At 40.5% G+C, this 20045-nt stretch overlaps 1 protein-coding gene across 1 annotated transcript; it reads right to left on the bottom strand.

Annotated features, from left to right (window-relative positions):
- Nucleotides 1–1696: 1696 nt before the first annotated feature.
- cplx2a (complexin 2a) lies at nt 1697–18781 on the bottom strand. Its single transcript, XM_055041566.1, has 4 exons — nt 18566–18781; nt 17378–17463; nt 4701–4879; nt 1697–3331 (listed from the first exon to the last, which is right to left on the bottom strand). Exons 2-4 carry the CDS (start codon nt 17406–17408, stop codon nt 3140–3142), a joined length of 402 nt encoding a protein of 133 aa, XP_054897541.1. The 5' UTR covers nt 17409–17463; nt 18566–18781; the 3' UTR covers nt 1697–3139.
- Between the last annotated feature and the right edge of the window lie 1264 nt (nt 18782–20045).

The following is a 20045-nucleotide window of genomic DNA, read 5'->3' on the forward strand; positions in this document are numbered from 1 at the left end:
CTGTAAGCTGCTGCGATCTGACATTAAGACCAGAGTAACACCTGGTGGCCAAATGGCGCAGTGGCAGCGTTATGTTTTTTCACTCTGGTCTTTATTAGTTTACCATGACCTCATCAAACACATCTGCTCCACGCTGTTATAAACTAATAAAACTGCAACAGATTTCTACACAAGTTCTCAAATCCACTGTGCTTAAAAATGAGACTCTCATCCTGAAATTTCATTCAGTGAGCTTAGTGCTTTGAAAAATGGCTAATCTTTTCTCATTCGGACTGTAATACCTGCAGGAAACTGGTCCAGGCTTTTTTTCAGCGTTGCAAAACCAAAGGCAATCTCTTTGCAGACTTTTCAAGTGAGTCGTACAGGGTCGGTGTTTTTTTCTTAATGTATTTATTTTTCTATTTCTTCCCCCTTTAAATGTAAAATCTGTTGCAAACAGGACAGCCTAACTCTAAAACTGTCTTTTCAGGAACCCTGATAAACCCCTGCAAATCTTCACATCCTCTCAACATGTAAAGCATGCTTTTGAAAGACTTGAAAGTAAATGCTGGACTCAATTATAATCACTTGAAGTTGTTAAATTTTTGGTAAGTTGGGTTGTATATTTAATGGCATATAGAGAGTCTCAGTTGGATCTACAGATATTTAGCTTTAACTGCTTTTAATTGTTCTTTGTTTTTTTTACCCATTTCTCTTTCCCCCAGAATTATATATTTTTAACATGCTCCAAATAACATGATATTTCAATCGAAGCATTTCTTTAAGTCACTGGAAAAGACAGGAGACCCAGAGTCACAAAACCTAAACGATCCGAAAAGATAGAACAGTTGTCAACATTTGTTACTGAAGAGTAGCGCTGCTTCAACATATTTTTACTCAAGCAAAACTAAAAAGATAGCCATCCAAGAAATTACTCGAGTAAAAAAAAAGTGTTTGGTACGAATGCTACTCAGCTACAGAGACTTTAACGTTTGATTTAAGGGGCACATCGTGAGGGGCAAAGGGGAGCAACTGCCACCCTGCAGTAGAACCTGGACCCCAAACTGCCCCAGCAAATATTACGTCCTTAAAATCAAACTTATGAAAAGTAATTGATTTGTTTCACGTGATGCCTCTTTTGCTTTGAAATTCAATACTAGTTTGGCAAAAAAAATTGTGTAAGATACGGCATGTATTTTTCTTTTTTTTTTTGTCTGTATTATGTTGTCCATATAAAAGTAGTAAAAGTAAAAAGTACAGTGCAGTAAAATCACTCCTAACATTACCTGCTTCCCAGAATACTTACTCTGCAAAAATTCTCAAGTAAATGAATAACTGCAGAAACTATCCATCTCTCAAAAATGGCAAGTTTTTTTTAAAACAACTAGCGCACAGAAATCTTTTTTTGATTTTTATATTTTTATGTTTTTGGCAGAGTGCCCAATTCAGTCCTTTCCATCTTTATGGAAAATAAATAAAAAATAAAAAATAAAAAAAAATGAAAAAAAGTAATCCCATTTCTTGTAGTCAAACAAATAAAATAAAATATCAAGCTGCTCAAGTGTTGTTTACATTTAATGGGTGCAGATGTGGCCAAAACACGTAGAAAGCCAATTCAAATCCAAAAAGGCCATAAAACATCCAGATGAATAAGACACAAAAAAATAAGTTTACACTGTTTTGTCAGTCGGACCACAGAAAAAACACACTTCTCGTGTCCGTGAGCAGGATTGTAAGTCTTTATTGAATCTCAGGCAGAAACATATATTAAATCCTGTATTGCTCTTGTCATTCTGCATAACCTCCATCCAGAACAGTAAGACCGAACCCTTCGAAACACTAATTTCTGTTATTTTCTGTAAAACAAAATCAGCAGGCTGGGATTGTGTATTGAAGGAAAGTGGCCTCTCTCCAACAAGACTTGGTCTCTTTGATATAATTTCTAAAACAAAGACAAAAAAACAACAACAACCCTTCTCTCATTCACATGTCATGTATTCCCTCCCATTGATCCTGATTGTAGCAGTATAGATACTGTCACTTCTGGTCTTATGGCTGATAGCTTAAGGTTTTGGCTGTTGTGTAAAACAGCTACAGCAGTCATTCTTCCTCAAAATGACAAAAAACAAACAAAGAAAAAAAGAGAGACACCAAGCAAATCAAAATTTGTTTCCTGAATACATACATATCTAATTGCTTTTTTTTTTTTAAACTACTGATATTATTATTATTGTTGTTGTTATAATTATTATTATTATTATTAACGGTTATATCAACATGGAAGTAAACACAGTCAAACTGAAGTTATTGCCTCGATATTTTTTTTTTTTTTTGCATGATAAGAAATAAGATGGACAGCAACCAGGTGGGTTTTAATACATACCGACACAACAGACTCCCCAGACAGACGGCATGCAGGACGTGACACTGAGCAAGGAAGTAGAAACGTTTCTGAACACCGTACAATATGAACGTGGGATGCGTTGCGCTTTGAGGGAGTGTGTCTGGAAGACAGACAGAAAGGTTTTACAGATTACGTGTAACACTGTGTGCAAAAGGTTTCACATAAATATCAGACGGAACACGCGTGACATAAACTTTAGGAACACACAATAGTAGTCTTTAAATTGTTCTTAAAATATGGCTTATTCGGATACTTGTTTTTTTTTTCTTTCGTCTTTTAAATAGCCACTCATGTATTCTTTTATATGTGATGTCTATGATTGTTTGCCCACCTCGACGGTATGCGTCACATTTTTTAGTTCTTTTTCTTTATGTACAAACTGAGTGAAGGTGGTGGACAGGTATACTTTTCCGTACTGCAGCTAACGCAGAGGAGAAAACAAAAAGTTCAAAATGTCTCAAACGAGAAGGGTAACCCATCTGAAAAGTGACTTTAGCCCTCCGCGTGTTGTTAGCTTTGAAGTCTAACATGGCTGAAGCTAACATCCATCCAGCTAACATTCACCCGGTTGTTGAGTCAGTGTTTGTGTTCACATCTGAGAAGTTTCCCTACTACAAAATTGCGATTTGACACCGAAACACTCCTCTAAATTTTATGTTGGACCTACATTGGCAATAAAAGCCCGACTCAAGCCAACCTTGTGAATGGAGCCCGCAAATTCAGCCAGACAGTGTTAGCTCTGGTTGGCTGGCTACGCTACTTCTTTAGCATGTCTTGCAGAGGACCTGGCAGGTATTTCATCACTGTGTCCATGATGCTTTCTTCTTCCTCCTCATCCCCGCAACCGGCCGGCACGGCCTTCTTGGGTCGGGTCAAGCTGCCGGCGGCGGGCTCCTCCGCAGCCGCCGCCGCCTCGGCCTCGGCCTCCTCTTTCTTCTTCAACCCGTACTGGCGTTAAAACACAGAACAGGAATGGTGAGTCATGCAAAGACAAATTACAAATGAAAAAAAAGAAATAGAAAAGGATGAAGTTTCTGTGTGACACATTGGGTCCTCATTGAATGTGAACCTCCATTTTGAACGCAGACGTTGCCATTTTGCCTCAAAATTAAGATTCCATTTTGTACAGCAACCAGTTGGTTAAGACTTTATAGACTTAACTATAACATATAAATTCCTGGACAAATTATAGAACGATCATCACAAAAACACTTGAATCTCAACAAATTACACTATTGACTATGAACTAGATTTAATACTACACCATACACTGTTCAAGGTACTGAAGCCTTTATGGGCCAATTAACTCTTACAGAACATGAGAAATGGACGCCTGATTCGGACAAAATAGCAATAAAACACTTTATGCTGGCAGATTATAATTTTTTGAAGTTGCATAACCTTCTTATAACGGGCAAGAAGTAGACTCTAGAAAATCTGAATCATCAGTTTTCAACTAGGTTTGGTACTATTGCCAAAGTCGACGTGAATTAGCCAATACAAAGTTTCTGTTGAGAAAAAAAAAACTCCTTCTTTCACCTGATAGTCAGGTTTTAAACAACCAAAATGACAATTGAACGGCCACAGTTGATGCAATTGTTTTAGTGCCTGTAGAAAAACTATTGAATCGTCTTTTGAGAGTGAAGATTTGTTTATCCAGGCATCTGACGTCTGTTTTTGTTATAATTTCTCAATCTGGGCGAGAAGAGCTTTAATAGGGGATCATTTTTAGGGAAACTAATCAACTCAAATCCATTTTGTCTCACTTTAAGCCCAGTTCTGATTTGGGTGGAACATTTTTCAGGAGATGCCCTGCTGTAAGCCACATAATCATTCATAAGCAATCATCTTCTGATTTAGTTATATTTCCTCAACAGCTCTCTGTCTTTTTTGTTTGATAAATCCCAGTCCTTTATCTCAGCCTTTTGTCTCTCTTTGTTCTGCACAACTTCCTGATCCGTGTCTGATGCATTTTAAAAAGCAAGTTAAAAATATGACAAAAAGACAAAAAAAAAAAAAAAAAACTGCCACTAAAAATAGCAAACGTCAGTAATGCAGGTCAAAACTAGCTTTAAGAAGAAACGTAAATGATCACGCTGTGGATTATTTTTGGATTATTGCACTTTTCAGGAGCTGTTCAATCAAGTCATTTTTGTTAGAAAAATATTGAAACTTAATGAGTTAGCGTGTTAATTAAGAACTTCTCTGGGAAATTGGCATTTATTGTTTTTCCAATAATCTAATAATCTATTTCTATGTCCTGTTCTTTGGTTAATGACTCGCTAAACTCGGACGGCAGATGTGGTTTACGTCATACCTTGTCCCTGATGCCTTGCCTCATCTGTTCCCTCTCAGCCTCCATCTTGGCATATTTGGCCTTCCTCTCCTCCTCCTGCTGCCTCAGCGCTTCCTGTCGCTCCTCCTCTTTCTTTGCTGCATCGGGGTCCTCCTCCTTCTCCTCCCCGCCCAGCATCTTGCCCACATCGGGGGGCCCTCCTGAGAAACAAAAAGACGGCATCGTAAGAGAGAGACATCAGGTGCAGTGACGGCTCCAGCTGGTCTCCGAGACCGAAGTGTCGGAAAATTCTGCCTCCCAGAATTAAGCGGGAGGCAGACACAGGATGAGACGGAAAAGGAAAAGATTTTGACAGAACAGATTGCACACAAAGAGTATTCTGGGTAAAGACTTGATGGAAGTCATGACATCTGAACAAGCTGTTTTGATAGCGTGAGCGTGAATTTCATTTTTCTTCCAGTTCTGCCACGACAGAAAATTTTGGAGCATCTGTCGTGCGGGACTTTGGTTTCTGATAGGTTCTCTCTGGCAAGATGTCCTCAGGGGAAGGAAAAGACTAATAGCTATTAGATGATCATTGCAAATGGCAACTGGAGAGAGGCTTGCTGGTGGTTGAGCCTTCAGTCCTGTAACTTAGCTTTTTTTCCTCATGTTGATTGTTATTCTCAAGGAATTGCTGAGACTTTCATGACTTTGGTGGTTCAGGCCACATGTAGCTTGTGAATCTAGAGAAGACTTTTCACCATATCCATTAGTGTGATTTATTGGGGCGTCCTTTGAGAATAAAGAGTATTTAGGTTGCTTTTATGGGCTAACTGATCCAAAAATAAGAGTTGTGTCTGCTTGTTTGACATTGAATCTGTCTTCTACACAGTGAGTAGGGTTTCATGGCTGAGCTAATCCTTAGTTTGAAGGTGTTGAGATCATGGACAACATTACAAGACAGAACGGTCCTGGCGCCTCGTGTGATTGGTTGATGTAGATGGAAAGAGTCAGTTGCCTGTGATTGACGATAGGATATGTTAAGTGTCCGCTGCTCTAGATGTCCTAAAAACCACCAACCGGTTTGTCCCAAATCCAACCCTCTATTGTGATCTTGAGGTATCTATTATGACCAAATGCTTTAGATCCCAGATGAAACCGGCCGAGATGAGCCTTCCCTCACAGGGCCGATGATTCTCGATATGAAAGAAGTCAGTTGAGGTCATCAAAATGGCTCCTGGTTGTCTCAGGCACATCCCAGTGGGAACAGATCACCAGGCAGATCCAGAATCTACGGAGGGGACAATACGTTCCTCCTGAGCTTCGAGCAACTTATGTCTACCTGGAGTGGATCTAAGGACCTCGAGTATTTCTGGGGAGAAGAACATCTATCGGCTGAAGACCGAAAAACAAAAAACGGTGAACGAATGAACCCAACCGAAAGCTTTGGTCACACAGAGGGCTTCAGGAGCTTCGTTCTTTATTCTAGTGGCAAAGAACACAAAAACTGAAGTTACCTAAAACAGTAAAGGTTAAAATCCACAAATCACCTGATTTCTTTAATTTCTTTATATTTACTTTTACACAGTAGAGGTAATCATTTACTTCTCAACTTGAAATGTTATGTTGATGAGTCTGTGGCTTGTTTTCATCCAGGGTCAACCGAACCGAGAAGGTCAAACCTGTGAGACTATTTATAACAAAGCAGAGGTTTTATGCAACAAAGGCATTTCATCTGCATGGAGCAAGATTTGGCTGCAAAATTCCATCATGCATCTCCATTATTAACTACTTTAATTATTTGAATTATTAACCAAGTGAAGAGCATTAATTTTTCTCAGTCTCTTCTCGAATGCCTTAACTTCAGTCGCACTTACATAAAAGTTTAAAGAAGCTCATTTTCTAGGGAGAGAACTCAGGAATATTTATAGCTGCTTGAAGCAAAATGACTCGCCCAAATCTGACGTTTAGAAAGTTTTATGTCGTGCGACAAACCAAGGAAGAGCTAATGCCTTTTCGAATTCTTCGGCAGTATTATTTGAAATGGATTAAGTCCCTTCATTTAAGCAAATATATTGCTTTAAAAAGGGGGAGATAGTGGTACAAAACAAGAGAACTAGTTTTCCTGCCTGTCCAAACTAACCATCTCCATCACCGGAAATCTGCAGAGTACCACGCAAAAATAAAAATAATTCTGTCTAAAGGCATCTTTGTAAACACAATGAACAGAAATGCCAGTGGTAGGAGAAATTCAGCTGAAGACCATAGAAGACAAATGAACAGAAGAATGGAGGAGCAAGATAATTTCAGTGTTGTGTCACTAACAGACTAATTTTGGGGAACAAAATGGGGAAGCGGGCTATCTCTTTGAGGCGTTATCGTCCAATTAGCCGAGCTGCTCCAGTCAGCAGGATTACCCTTCAGTTCATGAGCGGCCACCCAGAGACCGGTGAGCGTGCGACGGCCGAGGAAGATGACGGGCAAGAGAACAACACGAGCAGAGAGGGGACGACTAGAACGAGACGGAGAGAAGAGGAGGAGAGGAAGGGAAGAGGCATTTGAGGGGAAAAAAATAAACAGCCGAGAAGTCTGCAGCTGCCCGCGGTGCCGTTGGAGTTTCGACTCGTTCAGCATAATAAAGTCAAACTTCAGCATGTTGAGGGAGAGAGAGGCAACACATCTTAATATGGCTAATAAATCAGATAACTACTTGAATGGGCCGCCCTTCAAGTAGTTCTTTTAAGGAGCTTTTTGTGGCAAAAACAGAATTAAGAAAACACTATTGAGATTCCTCTCCTACCAGAACCATGTTGGCGTGGTTCTCCACGTTAACTTGATGTTAACGTGGTTTTCACTGTAGGACTAGCAGTGCTATGCAGCCGTAAGCTTAGTGTTCAAATTCCTGGGCTTAACCCTGCATAAAAGTGCCACCTTGAAATTAGCGACTGCAGCTGAAGTCCACTTGCTCCTCTTTACCGGCGCTGTAGATCAGCTCCGACCCTCAGAAAAGCCTCCAGCGACAACGAGGAGCATTGATCTTTCCATAAATCAAACTTAAGTTGCCGAAGGAAGAAGAGACTTTGGCATTCGCCCCTCGAAAGCCAGCAGTTGGAAATGAAACGCCTAAATACCCAGATCGGTACATTTAGAGACACATTTAACGCTCCATTTAAAAGTAATGTGACACCTTCCTTAAAATGTATATATTCATTATTTAATTGACTAGACTTCCTAGGATCTTCTAATGACTTTCTGTTTCCCTGGGATTTAAATAAGACGTGTCACATTCCTTTTAGCCACCGGGCCAGACAAGAAGCCGTACTCATATTACAAGCTCACACAGTAAGGATAAAAAAAAGAACCTTTTTAGTGCAAGAAAGCACTTTACCAACCATCGGCTGTACTTGTTTAAGTCTGATGTATAGTTTTGGGTTCTACCAGCTAAGCTTCTATCCAATTGCAAATTTTTAGCAAATTTTTAAAATGTCGCAAGAAAGAAAATGCGAATTATTGATGCTGCATCAGATAAAGAGGTGCCAAGATACCAAACATTTTAGGAAAAAGGACGTAGTCTTTCCCTGTGCCCCGGAGTTTTTCAGAGGTTCATGCCTCTGGTATGGCACAAGCTCTCCTTCAGCGCATCAGTTCTGAAATCACCTCAAGAAAGCTTGAAAACTTAATCCAACCTCCTTCTCTGAACATACTGGACCTGAATCCAGCAGAAACCCTGAGGGGTGAGCTTAGGATGAGGGTGGACATTCACAGAAGCGTCACTCTGTGTCCCACAAGCCAATAAAATAAAAAGAAAACCTTTAAGCTTTGTTGAGAAGGACAAATTAATGTGGCCAGCACAGAAAAGCATTGCGTAAAAAGAGAGAGTTCATTTAAATCTAAAAATTTCATTTAAATTTCAGCAATCTCATTTGTCAGTCACTCATCAATGATCAAACAGTTCAATAGTGAGATTATTTTGACCGAAACAGTCTGTAAACAGAAATGTGTTTAGTCCTGATTAGTTTCCTGCACACATCAGGTTTTCAGGGAGTTGAAGAGAGTAGAAATAAATGTTGTCTTAACTCAGAAATGTATTTTGGCCTGAGATCATTCAGTGCTTTATAAATCAACAATCAGATAACAAACAGCCATATAAAAATCCAACCTCAAAGTAAAGGTTGATTTTTTTTCTGTAATTTTCAGTGCAAGATTATGTTAAAATAAAAAAAACACGCCACATTTATTCTGAGCCTTTTTCCATATTTTTGCCACAGAGGGCCAATAAGTAGCCTTGCACTTTAAGTATAGAATAACAACAGACTGAAGTATTTTGACAACGAGGGGAAAAAATTCAATGAGGTCACAGATTTTCCTGCAGGGGGAGAAATTACCTCTCACTTGCCGCTTCTGCTATGAGAAGTAAAAGATGTAAAAGGAGCGAAGGAGACGTGTTTGTGCACATGAATTGTTTACTTTTATTTCTGGCTTGTACCCATAAGATCTGGTGGGGTTTAGCTTTTCTTGCCCCGCATGTTTAAACGAACACATCATGTAAAATAAATTCCCGTGAAGAGCAAAATGCAAACGCATAAACTGAATATAAAGTATCTGGAGTGAGTCTCAGCCACTGGCTGCATTTACATATTCCGTATGTGCTCTTAAACATTTGAAAGTGTGCCTCTTGACAGCTTCTGCACGCCTTCGCGCTGCATTCGTGCAGGAGAGAGCGACTGTATAAACTGAAGTGGGTTAAGGTCGCGACAAACAATGCATTCATAGGAAATCATGAAGCATTTCAAGTGGCGCTAGCAGAGAAACACTGTACTATATTACCCAACGCGCCTCTTTTTTTCTGCAGATATTGAAATGAACAGTCTTTGAAAGTCAAATTAATCCCCTCACAATGTGGTTTTAACCCTGAATATGCAAATTAGGATCCATACACATCACCCTAAGTGGAGCATATTTAGTCAAATATGTTCCAATTCAGTGAACAAATGCTCAAAGTGAACAAAATGCTCAAATTCAGCAGATTAAGATCATCTTTTCAAACCTGATTATTGTTTTGTTTCGTTAATACTCCAGATATATGCTTTTCAACTATTTCACATTTGCATAAAATATGCACAGTGTGTTCAGATTAGATGCACATCGTTGCCAAAAACACAGAGAGTACAAGAACTAGCAAAGGTTTAAGAAGAAAATCATTAAATTTCACTGCTCTGAACAAACGTGGAGATGCCTCACACCAGCGCCGCTGAAATTAAGTCATCGTTATTGGCTAAACCCGAGTGTCCAGATACCCGTTTTGGCCTAATTGCACCACGATTTATTTCAATAATACTTGAACTCGGCAGCGAGACAAAGGGTGTCATTTCTTAAATCCTCTCTGCTAAATTGCCTCCTTGCTAAGTCTTTGTTAAATCCGGAGCCTCCTGGGAAAGTGGGAAAGATCGCTAACCTCGGCCAACTTTCCCAGTGCTCAAACTTTCAGCAGCATCAGATAAACAGCGCCTTAATCTGCCCTCTTCTCAGAGGAAGGCTCTTCAAATCCATCGCCTGGTTGGACAGACCTGGTCTGCGGGTATTAACGACAGCAGAAATGTGTTGGCAACAAAGAAGAGCAGCAGCACTTTTTCCTCAGCATTTTTGAGCTTTGGATTCATTTTAGTTTTCTCCCAGAAGCAGAATAACAATCGGGGCCGTGGTTGCAAACAGCTTTGTTTTGCACTAAATCCTCGTGTCATATGCACAGCTTAATGGCTTGTCTGTTTGCACTGCATTTTTGTAAACACATTTAAGGAAGCTTTATGCGAGAAATTCACTAAACTCATCTCTGATAGGCAACAAGGAAGACACATCTGTCAGTTTCCCTGCTCCGTAACGCTTGGTTTTGATGCGATTTATTTTGAGGGGATTGAAGATATGCCGTAAATAAAATCGCTTTCTACTGACACATTTATTTGAACAGCCTGTTTTTTGTGATGTTTTCTTCATATGAACCATAACAAGTTTCCACAAAGCTGCTACACAATCGGGTTTTGCGTAAACCAGGTCTAAACATAAAAAAAAAGTCTCGCCGTGAAGACGACAGTGCAATTATCTGTGAGGAAAAACAATCTATTTGTTCACATTTTTTACTTTCCATTGTTTCCTTGTTTTTATCAAAATAATCTTTTTTTTTCGTACTGTAGGTTTTTATTGCCTTAAATTCCCCTCAACTTAGATTTGACTGAAGTTACAAAACAATGAACTTCTGCTCAGAGAGAAATGTCAAGTCAGAACTTCTCCAACCTGTTTGCCAAACGTTATTACGATGTGAACACGAGACGCTCATCTCTGAAAGCCAGTTTTAGGAGACCAAATGTGAACTGATATCATTACTTCAGCTAAAAGAGCTGCTTGGTTATTTTCTCTATGCTTTAGGCCTGCCAGCAATAAATCAATTAATCATGATCAATTTAAATGAGCGTGATGATTTCCATTCGGGCAACAGTCGTTAAAGAGAGGCTCGCCTTTAATATCATTTAAAGCCGCTGTTTTGAGAAACAAAACATTTGATAGCAGTAGGAAGTAGTTAGCCTGCACTTACTGTTACTTTTTTAAATTCAATTTAATTATTGTGGTTTTATTTGTTTTGATTATTTGGAATATTTAAAATGTTTTCTTTGGATTCAGTTCCAGTGTTAAATGTTCCTTTGAAATTATTTATTTATTTTTTTTAATCTTTTGAGTGGGTGTTCTCCCACTATTGTGCCATCTTTACAAAATATTAATTGAAATATTAGTTGAAAATGATGTCAAAATGACAGTGTTGTCATTTATTGCAATCATTTCTGAGACAATTTATTGTCCACTAAAATGTATGACCTATTCTGTTTGGTTTCAACTGATCTTCAACCACAGAGCATTTATTTTCATCGAAGTCTGAACATTATAGATTTGGTCAAAATTTTAAAAAAGGAGTGGCTTGATAAAGGCAAGTTATCTAGATTACTTAATTTGCACAAGATGGACGATAAACGGTGATTATCAGTTAATATAATTTATTATATTCGCCTCATTCATTTAAATGCATTTCAGTGTTAAATTTGTAATAAATTTCTTTGTCTTAGATGTGCATTCTTTACCTCTACTCTCTTGCTGTTAGGATATTTATTATATAAATAAACCACTATTTTTTTTTTGTTAGGATCAGTTGTCATGAGAAAAGCTTTTTTTGCTCAGTACAAAAATATCTTCAAATCAAAACAAAAGAAACAAACTCGATAGGGAGATTAACGTAACTTAAAACACATAATTTTGTTTTTGCCAGCGTAACAGAGCATTTGTGTGTGTGTGTGTGTGTGTGTGTGTGTGTGTGTGTGTGTGTGTGTGTGTGTGTGTGTGTGTGTGTGTGTGTGTGAAGGTTCGCCCGTTGTGTACTGAAGACCCGAACCATCGGCCAATCGTGTTACAGAGCCGTTTAACAAAATTATCTCCACTTTCAGGGAAGGAGTCTCTCTAAGGTGTCTCTTGTTTCATTTCCCCTCAAATAACTTCACTTACATGTGATTCCCGCTTTGATAGTGAACAGTGTAAAACTGGATCCACATATATTAGAACTTAGGACCAAATAAATGATAGCTGGTAATAATTGCTCTGAAATAAATACAAAAGCAGGTCTTTTAAATACACTGCACTCTCAGCAGGGTCATTCATTGCTTTCTATGGATCATAATATAGAAGAGGAGAAAGAACAAGAAAAAGAAGAAGAAGAAATTTCATGATCAATGTAAATTATTTCAATAAGAAAGACGGTGATGAGTCAATATGGTTTAAAACAAAGTAATTGAGGTAGGCTAGTGCAAGAACAGAATCACTATAAAGCGTGTGGCATGTTTCATTTTTCCTTAGTGTTCTGCAGAGTATCAACCTTTCTGGAGGCATGTTCTCTTATTAAAGCTCTCCTTCCCTGGCCTGTCAGTTCAGGAGGATTCTTGTGTCACACCCTTTTCCATTTTCTGTGAGATCTTCAAATCTTGGGATATTATTTGAGAAGTCAATTTGTCTTTAAGGTTCTTCACAACTTTACCCTCAAACATTCATTTACAGAAATTGTATTTCTTTTTATCAAATAGTCAATTTCTGAAGCCAATCTGTTGCACAGAATTTAATTTAGGGTCATCAGAGCAAAGGGGACTGATTCCGCTTTTTAGATTTTTATCTGCTTTAAATTAACATATCAGTTTCCTCCCTCTCTACAAATGGCTAAGAGTTTGCTGCAGTCGTGACATTTTCGCCACGGAAGTCATATTGCTGCTTGAGGCCTCTGTAGTTTGACTGAACTAATGCCATTTCCCTCTGGGATCAACAGAGTCGTGTTTTAAATTGAATTTGAACTCCAGACGTTGGAGCTCATTGAAATGTCTTTTTTTAGAACAATGATCCAATCTGTCACAGTGAATTGGAAAAGCCAACTGGAAAACCCCTCTTTCGTTTTCCCACTCTGAAAATCAGAGAATCAAACAATCCAATATGGCCGCTCCAACCGTCGACAGCAGTAAGCTGTGGTGAACATGTGTCTATTTTGGAGGACACAATTGCAAGAGTTGAAAGTGGTGTTTGGATGCACATAGTACAGTTTAAAACGATGTCCGTAAGTCGTACTACGCATAACAGCTACTCGGTGGAATCCTGATTTCTCCAACTATGTTAAGTGGAAAACTTGTGAAGTCATTCCCAACCCCAAGTTTAAACTTCTAAGGTAAAGGGAATAAGATAAAGCTCCAGATCTTCTGAGCTTTAGAAATGCAGGGTCAGTTCTCAAGCACTGAGAACTGGAGCAGGAACAAACATAGTTCCTCAGCAGAAGCTGTTAGGTAGCCTGTTTAATTCTTTTCAAACAATGACCCATCACTTTATCACCACATTAAAATGGTAATGAGACGCATTAAAATGCGTGTAAGCGTTCCAGCGCTTTGGTAGGTTCATTTAGAGGAGACTCGTGAATAAACGCCTGGGGAAAATAAGGTTTTCGGGAAGCTTCATGACTGTGTCGGTAATGGTTAATCTTAGCTTAAGCTTTTGCTCTGAGGTTTTTAGCTAGCGGTCAAACACAAAGTGGGATTTTTCTCCTCTTCGAAAGGTGTTGCATCATTAGTCGCTCGTTTCAGTCACAGGTTTGCAGCTCTTAACCGTTTTGGGCACCAGACGACGTACAGTTTTCAGCTGTGGTTGCTCATGGCAGAGCCAAGCAACCAAGGGGAGAATCAGATTATAGCCCTGCTGAGTCATTTCAGTTCAACTACGCTCCGTCTTCCTCTCCGTATCTGTAACTCGAGCCGCCTTAGAGGATTACTTAATGCACTGGAAGCATTCTCTCAGTCACGAAGACTCATCCTCACAGTGCTGCAGCTTTGGAAAACACAGTTGAAACTAAACAGGCAAAAATAAATATATAAATAAAAACTGAGCCAGGAAGTTTGCAGTTGAGAATCTGACTTCTGCGACTTGGAAAATGTAGACAGTAAAATGCAGCCTGGTTCGTTTTATTTCCCATCTTTCAAGGTTTTGGGGCAGACATAAAATTTCAAACCACTGTCTCAGCAAACATCATTGTGATGGGGCACCAACTGTCCAGTTAGGTTGCAGAGGCAACATTTTCCTGACCCAAACCAAGTACGGTGTCTTAACACAGTCTTACAGAAAGAGGGGAAAATGAAAAGACAATTCAACTCAACTCTCGCGGTTAAATAAATCGTCGTCGTGCTCCATCGCCATCATCCTGAGAACTAGTAGATTTTTTTTTAAGTCCCTAAAATTAAGTTAGACATTTCTGATGAATCAGTCAACTTGTTGTTTTACAAATTCTTTTGGTGGAAAAAAATATGCACCATTTCTGACCATAACCCTGGGTAAATGTAATTTTGGTGCACAGTGTGAATTCCACTTGAAATATTCTATCCAACTACTGCATCCAGCGGTCTTTTGTAAAAAAAAAAAAAAAAAAACATCAAACACGTAGACATTGCGATGGCAGCTGCAGTTCAACTCACAGTGCAGCTCTGTTGGGCTTAATAGGGTGCCCTATATTAGATGAAAACCATGTGAGCACAGATACCATCATTTTGACATTTAAATCATTTGTTTTTAAAATTATTTGGCTGCCATGTGTTGTACTGGCAGGAGTAAAAGGGACCTCAGCCTCAATTTTACATGGCAACACGCTACAAATTTATTACTTATTATGCAAAGTGGTGCAACACGAGAACCCTACGTTCATTTAAAATTTGTAAAATTATATTAGTTAAAGGAAGCATGTTTTATTTTAACTGTGACTGCAGGTGTGTGTGAATGGCATTCTGCCTTGGCCTTGTTATGGACTGGAGACATGAAGCTCTCTGCATCTCCTCTGATGCATGCTGGGATATAAACTCCAGCCTCCCGGCATCCCTCAACAGAAATATGTGAATGAATGAATGAATGAATGAATGGATGGATGAATGGATGAATGAATGAATGAATGAATGGATGGATGGATGGATGGATGGATGGATGGATGGATGGATGGATGGATGGATTGATGGATGGATGGGTGGATGGATGGATGGATTTGCATATATATTTTTTGCCATAAGTACAATATATATATTTATATGTGTAAGTATATCAGGTGCTCTTGTTTTGTTATAACATAAATGCTAATGGAGGTTCACTTTCACTAAAGTGTGAAGAGGAAGGAAATCGTAATTTCATACGACGTGTGAAAATGACTGATGCAGCAACTGATTTCATTGTTGTTGTTGTTTTTCTCTGTTTTTGTATTATAATCCTGACGATGTTTACAAAATTCAAAATAAACAATCTTTCAGACTTACTTTGTGATGTACAGCTAACTTTAAAAGAAGAAAAAAATGCGTGTACCTCCAGACGCGTGACAGCCGATTGCGTTCCCGTTTCTGTCGGACTCCCCAGAAGTGTTCTGCGTTCTCGTTCTGCTTAATGAGGTTCTATTGAGGTCAGCACCAAAACCCAACAGCAGTGTGTAATACTGGCAGAGACTGTGCTGAAACACATTCATTAATCTAGTAAATATTAAATTTTGGTCTCTTAATTAGGTCAACAAGTCTAGTTTATGTTGCTTAAACAATTTGCACAAACGTTTTGTATTTTAGTCTGAAAACGCAACATTGCGTTGTTGTTGCCAACTCAAAATTAAGTTGTTTTCTTTTTATTATTTAGGGTAAATAATTGGAGTTTGAATACTTAAAGTATTGAATAGCAGTTGAGCTTTACGTGTTTGTTGAAACGTTGTACATCCATTGCCTGTGCAGATGTGTCTGTTATTTAATTAAAACCAAAATCACTATTTAAACAAGAACCGCAAGCACTTATAATAGGCTCCTTGCCCGACCTGGCAGGTGCTCTTTTAAAAAAAAAAAATCAAAATCAATAAAAAAACGTTTATTTCTGATATTTGGATGAACTGGTCCAGCTTCAAAGCGCTTGTCCTAAAGTAAAATCACAGAAACTGGTCATTTTGAAGTGTTCAGAGCTCACTTTTGTCTTGATTCACTTTTAAATAACCTAAAAAAAATGTTACCAAGCAAATATATTGCAATATTTTGCCCTGTGTTACATATCTGACAGCAAAAGCAGTGAAATATTTGAGTGTAATGAAATGAATTTAGAACTGAGAAACGCTCTGATAAGCAATGACCATTGATGCTGTGTGGATTTTAGCGAACAGGAACTGACAGACTGTGAGCAGCAGATCAATAGATCCCTGGATTGATTATCTAACTGATTGGTCTGCTTCATTATCAGGCTGCCTCTGCCCTCTCATAATGATTTATAGCCCGACCTTTATGTTGACCCGGTCGTTTTGTCGACATCCTGCTAAATAAGGTCACTGCAGGTTGAAAAAAAAAACAAACGCTTCATTCCACAGAGAATTGTTGTTGCACATCGACTTTCAAAAGTTTCCCGCACCCACTGGAGCCGACCCGCTCACAACAACAGGCGCAAGTCCCTCTTTGCAGCAGACGAGAGGCACCGAACCCGCCCACTCTCTAGAAATCTGCCATCTGCAGCTCTGGACTTGAAACCTGCCTCCGACTCAATGCGTTCGATTTGAGAATTCACAGAGTGGCGGCAGCGGCTGCCTCTCCTGCATCCCAATGAGACGAAGGGGTGACTGATGGTGGAGAGGGGAAAGGGGGGGGAGAAGAGGGAGCCACACATCAGCCCCCGCCATTCGACCGTAGCCGGCTAACTGCTGCAACCTGGAGAGCGGCGGCTCGACGGCACGCACGACTGAGCCGGACGGGAGAGATCCCTGTATTGAAATGGACCGGTGCCACTTTCCTGCTCTTTGCCTTGGAGCTAAAGCTGACAAGGAGGTTCAGTTGCAGAGCTATTATTAGGACTAATTAGAGGCAAATATTATCCAAGAGGGTAGAGTTTGAAGGATTCAAAGGATAAAAAACTCAATTTTCTTTTGGCTCTAATTCTCTTTCCTCTTCGTCGCTCGCTTTCAAGGACTTGGACTTCTCTTTCCACACAAGTTACTCTGTGCTCGTGCGAGCAGAGAGAGTGAGGTCCTTAGTTTGGTGCAGGATGCAAAAACGTCCCATCGTCCCACCAACAACCACAAAGCGAGCGCCGCTCGACGGCGTCCCTTTAAATCCTGAGCACTGCAGTGCTGTTAAATCAACCTCGCTCCAAGGCAGACCACTCACCTCCCAGCGCAGCTTTCATTACAAAATTCATGATGAGGCAGTTCTGCGTTCCCTTCCCTCAGTCGTCGACTTTATCAGGGACAGACCTGGAGCCAGGGGACAAAACACAGGAGTTTGAAACAGGATGGGGATCAAAGAAAGAGAGAGAGAGAGAGAAATATATATATATATATATATATATATGTATATATATATATATATATATATATATACATACACACACACACACACCATAAGCACCGAAAACCCAGTTTTACGACTAAATTTTTGTAAATATTCATCCTCAGACTCGAGGTCGTGTTTACTTTACACCAACCCGGGGCTCTTTCTGGAGCAGCCTCTTTCTCGAGGCACCTGCGTCCTCGATTCACAACCTCGCTCCATCTTGAGAGGATTTATGCTGACACCGCCTGACTTCAGAGTAATTCATCCTCATAAGAACGACGGCCAGAAACCAGGGAAGGAAGGTGAAAACAAAGGCAGGGTCGCGCTGAGCCAGATGAGGTTGCTTTCTGCAGCCGCTGCATGGGCCCCCGAAGGAGCATCACTTTGTACCATAATGGAAAAAGCTTTGCAGAAATGTTTAGGACGCTCCAGTTTCCCTTCACTTTCAGTGTCCCTTGTCCCATCCTAATCTTGTTTCGAGACTTTGTATGGAAACCCAAAATTCTTAATAATCTCATATGCAAATGTGCATTTCTTTCCCCACAATATAGAACTTTATTCCTGTGAGATTCAAAACTCGACACTGAGTTTCACGGAGACTAAACCGTCTAATTCATTCAGAGCTGGACTCCTGATTTCTCTCTGCCTCTCCATGTATAATTCAAAGGCAATCAGTGCAGTCCTGCTGCATTCCCCTGCATACCCTTGACACTGCAGCACGGTCAGGCAGACGTGTTCCGAACTTCCTGCACCGGAGTCATCGCGCGGCAGTTTGGAACGTCTTCCCGAATGTGTCCCGATTTCGTCCCACTGCGCCAGGACCCTCCGGTTCCCATCCGCTCTCCCTTCACCTCCTGCTATCACCACGCACGCGACGGACAAAAGCCCCAGGCGCTGGGAAGCGCGCGCGTTACATAAAAGCGAGTAGGGCTCGCGAGCGCGAGCATCCTCCGGGTGAGAGTTTGCAGGGGTCTGCCGCCGTCCCGTCCCGCCGGTCCGACGAATCTCCGCGCATCGTTTTACCTGCTGATTTTCGGCGCTCCTCCCTTTCTTTGTCGCTCCTCGAGTCGGCCGTCTTCCTCCGTGCCCCGTCGCCGGGAAGAAACGAAGCGAGCGGTGTTTTACGCGTCTCGTAAGCGAAGCGACGTGCCCCCCTCTCTTTGTGCGAGCGGCTCTCAGTTTGCAGTCATGCCCGGCTGTGTCAGAGTCGAGGCTGCAGCGGAGCAGAAGGAGGAGGAGGAGGAGGATGGGGAGAGTCTATTCCTGCAGGACGAGGGGGAGAACGAGCACAGAAAGAGGGAGGGGGGAGGAGGATGACATCCCCTACCTCTTCATCAGTGTTAGTTCAACTTCGGCAGTGAGCGCGAGACGTTTAACGTGGTGCGTCCCAGCGCTCTATTTCACTCATTAATGCAGGTGATTTGAACGAGCTGAAATCTCCTCCTCGTGCAGATCTAAGCTGTCCAAAAGCACCTTGGACAGACAGTGTCTTGACAGCGGAAAGCCATCTGCATCACTCTACTCTACACTGCTGCCAGTTGTACCTGTTCGAGTCCGACGAGGCCGTTCATTGGCTTAAACGACGGACTCTTACAAGGACTCGATCGAGTCCAGTTCCTCCTTCACTCCCTTTCACCCTGCAGCCTAGCTGACCTGGATAACGAGTCCACCTGCTCACCTGTCCCCAAGCACACTTATCACTGCCGTGACGTCAAAGGACGGATGACATATTTGTCGCCTGACCTTGATTCTGACTCGAAGCTCTGAAATGAACTCATCTGGAGTTGCAGGTCGTTCCCCTTTTTTATTCATTTTCGGGGCGACAGCGAAAGAGCCCGGAAAGGCTGTTCAAGATGAAAGTTTCACTGATGTGAAATAAAACTGTTTTCGTTTTTATTGGTCGCTCTGTGAACATCGTGACGGAGCTTAAACCGGGACGACAAAAATAACCGCCACGGATCGATACCGATGCAATTATAAATCAGTAAAATTGGTGATTAACATCAATTTAAAACTTTATCGTGTTTAAAGTGTAAGCTCCATCTTACCAACCTTGAAATTTCTGGACAATTTTTTTTAAATGCTATTTAAGGAGTTTGTAGTTTATGTTTCGTCCAAATTTAGTCTAAACAAAAGCTGGGACAGTTATGATTGGGTTTCCCCTCACACTCTTCTAAAGGGAACTCTTATTGAAACCAAAAATCAAGTTTTTTTTTTTTTTCATGAATTGGGGGCAGATATTAAATTTATTCTTCATTTTCATTCATGATTTCTCTTTGTTGTTACATGAGCTGTTCATATTTTAATGATCATATGTCATGTTTTTGGTTTGTGTCGTGTTGCTTCAGTTGTGAACAACTGCATGTAAAATGATGCCATGAGAAGTTGGTGTTTTGTCTACAACAGTAAATTAATTCCGTCTCCCTGCATCATGCCGCTGCTTCCACAATTTTGCTTTTTCCCTCCTTTGATTCTTGATACTTTTTCAAGGCCGTGTCCAAAC

Source organism: Poeciliopsis prolifica, unplaced genomic scaffold (assembly GCF_027474105.1).
Source record: "Poeciliopsis prolifica strain line A6 unplaced genomic scaffold, Auburn_PproV2 SCAFFOLD016, whole genome shotgun sequence".
Lineage (NCBI taxonomy): Eukaryota > Metazoa > Chordata > Actinopteri > Cyprinodontiformes > Poeciliidae > Poeciliopsis > Poeciliopsis prolifica.

Excerpts from the sequence above, each read along its gene's own strand:
- cplx2a (XM_055041566.1), bottom strand. The coding sequence starts at position 17,408 with ATGAATTTTGTAATGAAAGCTGCGCTGGGAG. Across the intron at positions 4,880-17,377 it reads AATGAAAGCTGCGCTGGGAG|GAGGGCCCCCCGATGTGGGC; the intron begins GTGAGTGGTCTG and ends TTTGTTTCTCAG. Across the intron at positions 3,332-4,700 it reads GGCAAGGCATCAGGGACAAG|TACGGGTTGAAGAAGAAAGA; the intron begins GTATGACGTAAA and ends TTTTAACGCCAG.